Source organism: Diorhabda sublineata, chromosome 7 (assembly GCF_026230105.1).
Source record: "Diorhabda sublineata isolate icDioSubl1.1 chromosome 7, icDioSubl1.1, whole genome shotgun sequence".
NCBI lineage: Eukaryota > Metazoa > Arthropoda > Insecta > Coleoptera > Chrysomelidae > Diorhabda > Diorhabda sublineata.
The window spans coordinates 12,597,364-12,607,508 of NC_079480.1; the positions used below are offsets into that span (position 1 = coordinate 12,597,364).

Genomic DNA, 10,145 nt, shown 5'->3' on the forward strand with positions numbered 1-10,145 from the left:
TTGGTAGTCATCTTGATCTAACTTCCATTGGTCTCCAATTTTTTATTCTAATACTTATACTTCCCTAAAAACTTGATTTCTCTTAGTATTTTGTGCCTTCCTTGGAGATCTTGGATTGTTTGATTGCAGTAAATCATTTGCTCTTGGCTTCTTATGGTCTTTTTACTTAACCTCTCTAGAAACTTCCATAACTTTTAGCTTCTATTGTTATTCTAGTCCATTCTTTCCAATTGTTCATCTTGTATCCAACTCAATTTTTTTATATCTTCACTCACTTGCTCTTCTCATGTTATTCTTTGTAGCCATTTTGATCTTCCTTCCATTGGTCTCCAGTTTTTTATTCTAATACTTATACTCCCTTAAAAACTAGTTTTCTTAGTATTTTTTGCTTTCCTTGGAGCTCTTCCATTGTTTAATTGCAGTGAATAATTCCTCGTGGCTTTTTATGGTCTTTTTACCTTTCCGTAAACTTCCATAGCTTTTAGCTTCTATTGTTATTCTAGTCCATTCTTTCCAATTGTTGATCTTGTATCCATCTCAACTGCCATCCCACTACTAGTCCATATCATTTCAACCTCTAGGAATTTAACTATGTTTTGTTTTTCCATCAACTCTCTACCCTTTTATATTATTTCTCATCTAATTGTTTATTTCAAATAATATTATTAGGAGTTTCCAATATTCTCAAATTTTCTGCTTTCTTCATGAGACACATAGTTTCTATCGCATAGGTGGCAACAGATCCAACAACTGCTTTGTACATTTTCAACTTAAGTGCTGGTTTTTGTATCTTATAAATCTCTTCTTATTTGTCATTTCTTACCAACTACTTGAGGCTATTCACTTTTACAAAACGGTATTTTCCAATTTTTTTCTTGCACTTTCCATGTATTTAGTATTTTTTTTATTTCTTTCTGATCCTCTTTTCTAATAGTTTATATTTGCTACTCATATCCTGAATATCACTTCTTCTAGTGCCTTTATTTTTGTTTATTGACATATTCTGCGACCTTTTTACTTTATTTTTATGTGAACAGCCCTACAATGTAAAATGTTTAAGTATAAGATACCAAAAACAAGTTCAATTCATTAAAGCCAAGAGGTTTAGCCACATTCAAAGAATGAAAGACCTGAGGGAATCATTAATGCGAAAATATACAGCAGTAGAAAAAGAGGCAGACCCCGAATCAAATGGACTGATCAAGTCTACGAAGACTATCAAACAAATAATGTGAGAGGATGGGAAATGTTAATAAAGAACAGAACAGTTTGGAGCCGAATTGTCCAAGGAGGCCAAAGTAAACACCAGGCTCTAGTGCCAATTGGTAAGTAATACCAAAATCAAATCATATACCTACTGAAAGCATCAATGTTACGCCTCTGAATGTTAGAAATAATAAATTGCCCTCAGATAGAACTTTACTATCAATGAGAGATGAAGACACCAACATCAATAAGTTTCAAAGTTTTAATCAATTGTATTAAAGTAAAATAAGATTTAGGTCAACTTCAGTACATCCAAAGTTTCCTGTTAACTATAATTAATTTTTCCTTACCTTTTAATAGCTTCTTTGGAATAAGATTGTAAGATAAAAATAAACAATTTATTCATAGATACATTATTTATTAATCTGAACTATCTGATTGTCGATTATCTTCCTCTGATTTAATATTCTTCAATTTGGCTATCAAGTTATTCGCTGGATTGAAACTGGTGATTAACTTGTTACAAACAATACATTTTTTGTTTTTCTTAAATCTTTCCAATGCGCATTTTTCACAAAAGTAATGTTTACACCTATAAATAAAAAATTTATATGAATTAATGTTTAAAAAATCATTAGTCGTAACATAGTAGAATCTCGGAACAATTATCAGTTACATGCCCTTTAAACATCAAAATCTCTATCACTCAAAACTCAATCCTCTATTAGTCAAAATAATTAGTGAGTCCCTTAAGGCCATTTGGTGTTTGACTTATAGAGCTTCTCCTGATAAGAACAGATAAATAACTTATTCAAGTGCAAAAATAAAGACATAGAGACCTATAAATCAATATCTATCTACTTACTTAGATACAACAGGATCCACAAAACTCCCTCTACATATAAGACATTTAAATGGTAAATCTTCTTCATCGGAATGAATTTCATATCTGGTGTCATCATCACTATCTTTCGAGTAATTTCCTTCATTCCATTCTCTTTCCAATTGCCAACCATGTTTATAATCGCTTCTATCGTGAAGAAATTTACAGCTATCCCCAAAACCACAAAATCCTGTTTCTTTATAATCTTTGCATATATCTGGTTGATAATCCCATCGTACCGTAGCTCGCAAGTTAGCTGGTGCTCTAATAGGACCTTTTCTAACCATACCTAATAAAAAACAATATCCTCAAAATATACAATGAAGATCATTCCAAAATAGTTATGTAAGATTTTTACTGAAAAATATATAAAAAAATAAATAAATACCTAAAATGGTCCAGTAAGAAATGCCAAAAATATGTAAAAATAAAGGAATGGTTGAAAAGAAACAAAAAAGAAGAGGCCAGAAAAAAAGCAATTTTATTAAGAAATCAAAAAGAGATTGATGACAAAATAAGATACACTGAGAAAGAAAATAATAACACAAAAGCATTTTATAGGATGAGGAAAACAAGATATATAAAGGTAAAATGAGAGGAATTAAAAATAAAAACAGAGAAATTTTTAAAGGAAAACCAGTTAAAAGATATCTGGAAGGAGCATTTTCAACAACTTTCAATGGGAAATTTAGATTGTATAGACGAAGAAAATAGAACAGAATTCACAGAGGAAACAAGAAAAAATGAGATAATATGAAGAAATAGTGCAAGAATAATATAAAGAAGAATGCGGAAAGATGGCAAAATGGATATGGTTTAAAACAAATAACAGAGAAGATAAAAAAAATACGAAAGGACAATAAAGAAAAAAACTAAAAAAAGGAAATACCAAAATGTATATTTACAAAACAAACATAAGATCAATACTAATGTAAGGTGCAAAAACAATAACAAAAAGAAGAATAGATAAACTGAGAATAGCGAAATGAGATAATGAGAACAATGTTAGAACCAATAAAAATTGATGAAACTGAATACAGACAATGATGAATTATGAAATAAGAGAGAAACATGTTGTTTAAAGAATAAAAAAAGCAAGGAATAGATGGCTACTGCATCTGTAGAGAGCTAGTGAAGGTAATGAAAAGGTCCCAATCAAAGTAGTTGAAATAAATAGAAAATGATCTGGACCAATATTTCTATTACAACTTTAGGAAGTTATTGGTATAATTATTTCACTGAAAATCAGACTTCAGCCTATACTAAGCTGCATGTTTATCACACCTAAATGGCAGTCAAGTAATGGACCAAAGACTAAAGCACATAGATATTACTTACTGATAGAGTGAAATAAATACACAACCTGCCAAAAAGGATTTAGAAACCTCTAAGTAATTCAACCCCACAAGGGGTGTATAACCTTATATATATTCACCTGAACTAGCATTTCCTGCTGCAGTATCTTTGGGTTTATAATATTGAGTATAATTATTTAATCCTCTGTATATTTTATCATCTTCTTTTCCTTCTAGATCTTTGTTAATTTCCAATCGCTTTTCAAATATAGCTTGAGCATCCCTATCTCGTTCTGTGTCAATTTCCTAGTAATGTAAGTAATTAGTTTCAACTGATAAATATATCACTTCAAATAATTAATAAATAGTTGTAATTTTTATGTGACAAAAATGTTGAAAGTTGATTAAATTGAGTTTGATGTATAAATTCAATTCTAACCACAGTAGCAGTAGCTCCTTGATCTGATGGTCCCGCGGACATCGCTGATCTGTTAGATTTGTAATTTACTCTGAAATCTTCATCGCTGCTATTTGATTTTTCAGTATCTATGTTTGTTTGTCGCTTTTGTAAATTATTAGTGGTATGGATGTTTGGATTTGACTTTAATTTACGTTTATTTTGTTTAACTATACATTGTTGTTGATCTTCGTTTTCGCTTTGGTCTGCAAAGTATGATAAAATATTATTCACATCAGACAATATTACTATGCAAACCTTCTTCAGAACTCGATGCTTGTCGTTTTCTTGTACCTCTATTTTTAATTGTACGTTTTTTGAATATAAATTTACAATTAACATCAGAACTAGATTCCATTTTTAAAATTTGATACAAAAAAATGTTTACAAACGCTTAGCACCTAAACAGTATTGTTTTGGAATATAATTAATCGAACACTTAAAATATTTTTATGTGCAGAGTATCTAACTATTAGAAATTATATCGTATTGACATTGGTTCGTTCTTAACAATGTTGCAAATTAAAAATCATATAACTAATATTAAATAAAGTAACTTCTCTACACTAATTCCATGTGAGAGGCTTTCGGATACTCCATACTTTCGGATTAAATCTAATCATGATAGTTATCGTTCACTATTGTTCGGAAACTGATCGAAATAATCGGATCATAGACAAGTAATAGGATCCTTTCTACTCTAATATGTCTTAGGTAAATGCGATCACCTGAGAGATTGTTTCGATGTTTTTGATTTTTTGGAACCCTAAAATTTATAATTCCTCTTATGTGGTTAGATGCTGGGTTTATTACCCAAGTATTTGACAGGTTATTAGTCATGCTAGAATCCACAATCAGCTGATGGGTAACGTATCAGATTGAGGATCATAGGTGCCGAAAAGCCGTTGTAATCGATTATTACTTAAGTGAAAAATAAAAAATTTTATTTGGCGAAAAGATATGCAAAGTTGATGTATGGATTTCATAGGTATTATAAAATAAGGTTTTCTTACTTATTTGTCACAAATCGATAATTACTACTAATCGATCTTTCGATTTCTCATTTATATGTTATCTCTTTTTATTAAATACTAACTATATATAGTGCTATTCTTGTCTAGTATTTTATATCTGTTGTGGTTGGTCTATAGGTACAAAACAGTGCTATTGGTTTTAGGTCAAATAACTTTTGTTTGCATACTAATTTCTATCGTGGGATTAATTTAATAGCCCCACTTTAAAAAAAAATAACTGTATATTACATGAGTTTCTTGTCCCACCTCCTTCAATAAGTGAATGTGTTGCGGGACCGGCTAAGTTTTTAAGGTTATAATTTCAATTTCATGATATTATTTTAGTATTTTCTGATATTTTTAAATGGTAAATGGGTAATTTGTGTAGGTATTTATGTAGAAATGACATGTATGACTTGTAAATAGAAACTAAGTACATGCATTTAGAATTTAAAATTTAATTTCAACGTGTATCTATAGAATTTACAAAAATAATTTACTTATATTAAATGTAATTGAGATGATCATATGTAATAATTATTGTATTAAAATTAAGGGTTAATTGAGAAGTTAGAACTTTATTTTGCATCTGTCATTTATACTGTAAATAAATATTTAATTTGATATGTTATATTTAAAGTATTTCTAATCTTTTTGTAATTTCCATTTATTCTATTGTTTGTTGAAATATATCCTGAATCTTGAAATATAAATAGGGAACTAATTTATCATTTTTATGTTAAATTATTATAAGTATTATTTTCTCTTCAGATGAAAGACGTTATTGATGTAATGGAACTCCAGAGGGAGAAGACCCGTAAAAATGTGGCAGTTGATTACAAATCTATGGAATTTAACAGAGGTTACACCCCTGCTAGATTTATCTTTGAATGTGGTATTAAATTAAATGCACAACCCCTCACTATTGCGACTGCTGCTGTAATTATGCACAGATTTTTCAGAGAAGTGGAGGCTACTAACTATGATTACTTTGTAAGTACATATTTCCCAAAAATTATTAGAATACATCATTTATACAATTATTTTGCCTGAAGGGTTTTTCCTTGAATAATATTCTATTTATATATCGTGCTGATTTATTCAAATTTGCTTCTATGTGAATTAATTACTTGTTTATCTGTGAAAGTAGGACAAATAAACTTGTTGATGAAAATAGATGTGTTTGTCGCATTTTATCAATAGTTTGTTGACTCACTGTGAATTAATTTTTGTTCTAGACAATATTTTGATATCTGTTTTCAATAAAATAAAAATTGTGATTGAATAAATGCTAAATTCAATATTTGTTTATCTCAAAATATGATAATAAAATGTTTGTTTTACCTTTTTGCAACAAAATCTTCTGAGCATTAGAAATTATTGTTATTGAACAATCAAAATCAGTTAAATCGTCGTAATTATATTTTTTTTAATCCTAAGCCATCATACCAAGTGTTGTGTGGCTGTTTGATTGGGGTCATGATCTTCTATCTTTTGTTTATTTTTCTATTTCTTCTCATTTTATTCCCATTATCTTGGCAGCTTCTTCTACATTTTCAATCCATATTTTTCTTAGTTGTCTTCTATAATTTTTACCTGCTATTCTAGATTCGAACGTTTTTTTTGGTATTCTCCAAAGGTATCTCATTTCCATTGCATTTATAAGGTCTACTTGATTTTGATTTAGTGTCCATGTTTCACAGCTGTAAAGCACGTTTTTTCACATTTTCTATTCTAATGTTTTTTTTGTATTTTTTTTCCAAACAATGATGCTTTCATTGTATTAAATAATTTATCCACTTTTCACATCTTTTCTTTTATTTCCTGATCTAGTATGCAAATACTTTATGTACTTTATCTTCTATTGCTATTAACTTGCTCTTTGTTTTGTTCATATTCATTTTCATATTTAATATTTTGACATTACATCGTAGATTTTCTTCTGATCCGATACTGAACCATCTGAGAATATCAATTCTGTTAACACTTGTGAAAAAAATTTACATAAGTCGCAGGCTCGTGGTTAAATCTCTCTAGTAAAAAATCTGTAGCTTTCATTCTTTTTCTGATTTTAGCAACTCAAAGCTATTAGTCTTAGCTTCACCATGAGTGTTCTATGTTGTTATTGAGTTATTTTTTTTATGAAGAAAAAATATCAAAATATTAAAAATAAAAAGAATAAAAGCTTACAGGTTGGTGTATGATCTCTAGCATTCTTAAGTTCATCCAATGAAATATCTCTCCATTAGTTGATCTTTCACTCGGGCAACAAAGGTAACGACGAGGCAGATTCAGTCGCCAGACTGGGATCGGTAAACTCACCGATGAACCCAAAACCCATCGTTAGTGTAGTTAAAAGTATTGCTATCGCGTCTATCAACGATCTAATCACAAGACGGATTCGTCAGAGATGGATAGAGACATCTGACATGAGACAAACGAAGGCACATATAGCTGAACCTCATGCATCTCACTCTTAAACAACTGCTCCAACTAAACAGTCGTGAAATCCGACTAGTGACCAGACTTCTAACTGGATACTGCCATCTAAGATGCTATCTCCACACTATTACAGATGAGCCGGAGTACCATTGGTGTATGGAGGAAGACAAAACTTCAGACCATGTCATCTGTGAGTGCCCTGCACTTAGGCAAGCCCAAAAGGTTCAAACCAAAGCCACTAATCAGTTTCTCAAAGGATATCGTCCTTTGGGTAACGTCAAGTAGGGCACGACAGGCCTATCTGCAGCCCACAATATAACTATCAATTGATCTTTCTTTTATTTCCTTATTTGTCTTTTATATCAATCCTATTTATTATATTCCTTTTTGGTGGGTTTATGGATTAGGTAACGGTAAATTTATGAAAAAAACTAAATACATTAATAATTTGAAGATTATTGTATTTCTATTAGAGTTTCCAAGGTATGTCCTTAAAATGTTAAATTAAGAGAATTAACTACCTGAACTTGATGTTTTTTGGGCTTGTATTGGATTTTATATTTATACCTGGTTTTATGACCTGAAGCTCAAAACCTTTTTTTTATATTTAGAAATACCAAAATATATTATTTAACAAGGTATAAAAATGTGTTTAACAGATTTAAAAGTTTTAAAATAGAAAACTCCACCTCCAAAATTATATTAAAATTAATATTATAAAAGTACAATGTTTTAAAAGAGAAGAGGTTTGTTCTTGGTAGCTGCACTGGCAGAACTAGTTCAGGAAGTATACACTAAAGCGTTCTTTGTAGCAGAACCAGCGCTACTGTCGGTGTTCTTAATAGCAGTGCAAGTGAACTAGTTCATCCAGTTCAGAGTACTGCTTGCACTGGGTCTAGAGTCAGTTCAGCCAGTGTAGTGCAAGACAGTGCAATAAGTGTAATCAATATAGTGCAAAAAAGTAAGGTTTTAATATATATGTCGTATTTTATCAACTATTCTACATTTATATATTTTTTCTTACCATTATTATCCTCAAATAAAATTTCTGGAAACGGTGGCACTACATCTTGGACATCGGACGAATGTAAAATATCAAAAAGTACCAAATCGTTTTCCATTATTGTTAATACACTCATGAACTGGCCTGCATAGGTCCAGTTCAGTAGTCTCAGTGCAGCTACCAAGAACAAATCTAGGGATTTTTGCATTCAATATTCTCACACTTTTTATTTTTTAACTGCTTTAGTGTTACATAGAATAATTTTTTATTTTCCCTATAGCTTTCTGTCATTTTGTATTCTAAGTTTATTCATTCTCAAGTTCTTTGTCTTTTATTACTTCAATTGATACTTATTTTCTAATTGCTTTATATTTTTCATATTTTGCCTTTTTTATCTTTCGTTAACTTTCTTATCTCACTTTGTACTCTTTATGTTTTTATTAGTTATTTCTGATACTTCACATGTCTCTTTGGCAGCTTCAAAATTTGATATAATCGACATTAAAAACATTTTTTTTGTTATAGCAGGTTCTTTAATGTATTTAGCTGAAACTTATTTTCTACTTTCAGTTGATAGCTTCTTCTTCTTTATACTTGGCCGGTAAAGTTAAAGATGATCCGTTGAAAATTAGAGACATAATAAACGTAGCACACAATACTCTTCATAGAGGTAGCAGCCCCCTTGAAATCGGAGATGAATACTGGAATATGAGGGATGCAATCATTCAAGCAGAATTGTTAATTATGAGGATATTAAAATTTGAAGTTAACACTACACATCCCCATAAATTCATGTTGCACTATCTCAGATCTATGGAAGGGTAAGTAAAGAAAACAAACATTCTTAATCTAATTTTTAATTATTAAAAATATTCTTTTTGTTGTGTCTAGATGGTTGGGAAAGGACCAATGGGAAACTATTCCGGTAGCTAGAGCATCTGCGGCTTTCCTACAAGATTACCATCACGATCCAAGTATTCTTGATTACAACCCTCGCCACGTAGCCATCGCATGTATATCACTCGCTCTCCAATGTTATGGAGTTCAACTTCCTCTTATAGAAGACTCCGACGATGAAGCTTGGTACAATGTTTTTATTAAGGACCTTCCCAAGGAGAAACATTGGGAAATAATGGAAAAAATTATGGATGTTTATAATCAGGAAACTGATTGAATGTATTGAATGTTTGTTTGGTATTAACTTGGGTTCAATATTCATGACCTACACCTTTTATATCACAAATTATTTGGTTAGCGACATTTTTGCAGAAAAAGTTTTTGTACTGTACGGTTTGACTTTTTTTCATTTGCATTTACTACCAATTAATTTAATTGTCAATTAATATCACAGTAACTAATATATAATGTAATTAGTTGAAATTTCTTTTGTTCATTAACCCAAGTATAATAAAAAATAAATATTTTCTTTTTCATTTAACATATTATAGGTGGTGTGATTAAATAATAGTTTATTGAATCCAGATGCCCCTTTCAGAGGCTCTGTTAAGAAATATTTTCCTTTTAGCACATTTTCTATTTCTGAAAAAAAACTAGAAGTGCTAAATCTGGTTAGTGAAGCGGATTTTTTCAATGTTTATTTAATAACAATCAGAATTTAGGTTCTGTAGGTTATTTTGTTAACTTGGTGAAAGAAAAACCTCGCATATGTCCTAGATGAGACTCCCCCACATTTCATTTTGATTCTATTGACCATCTTTAGTCTTCGTTCGTCTTGCATCAATTATTTGAGTAGGATATCAATATGTGATTCCAGCATATGGTGATGCATTTGGCTTCTCTGTTGTATTGTTTCTTTTACCGTTGCAATTAGAAAGTCTTCGTGTAT

General features: G+C 30.4%; 2 protein-coding genes across 5 annotated transcripts; one reads left to right on the forward strand and one right to left on the reverse strand.

Moving 5' to 3' along the window:
* Positions 1-438: 438 nt before the first annotated feature.
* LOC130446384 (E3 ubiquitin-protein ligase RNF113A) lies at positions 439-4,458 on the reverse strand. Of its 2 annotated transcripts, XR_008910141.1 has the most exons (6): positions 4,100-4,458; positions 3,824-4,047; positions 3,525-3,690; positions 2,072-2,378; positions 1,557-1,798; positions 439-1,039 (listed from the first exon to the last, which is right to left on the reverse strand). XR_008910141.1 is itself a non-coding variant. In XM_056782611.1 (5 exons), exons 1-5 carry the CDS (start codon positions 4,197-4,199, stop codon positions 1,627-1,629), a joined length of 969 nt encoding a protein of 322 aa, XP_056638589.1. In that variant the 5' UTR covers positions 4,200-4,458; the 3' UTR covers positions 698-1,626. The 2 variants fall into 2 exon arrangements, 1 of the variants encoding a protein (XP_056638589.1); XM_056782611.1 differs by having other exon boundaries at positions 698-1,798.
* A 498-nt stretch (positions 4,459-4,956) lies between these two features.
* Positions 4,957-9,723, forward strand: LOC130446764 (cyclin-Q). Of its 3 annotated transcripts, none has more exons than XM_056783199.1 (4): positions 4,957-5,167; positions 5,626-5,847; positions 8,870-9,120; positions 9,191-9,723. In XM_056783199.1, exons 2-4 carry the CDS (start codon positions 5,626-5,628, stop codon positions 9,471-9,473), a joined length of 756 nt encoding a protein of 251 aa, XP_056639177.1. In that variant the 5' UTR covers positions 4,957-5,167; the 3' UTR covers positions 9,474-9,723. The 3 variants fall into 3 exon arrangements, with proteins under 3 accessions (XP_056639177.1, XP_056639178.1, XP_056639176.1); XM_056783200.1 differs by having other exon boundaries at positions 4,987-5,238; XM_056783198.1 differs by lacking the exon at positions 4,957-5,167 and adding an exon at positions 5,199-5,221.
* The last annotated feature ends 422 nt before the right edge of the window (positions 9,724-10,145 follow it).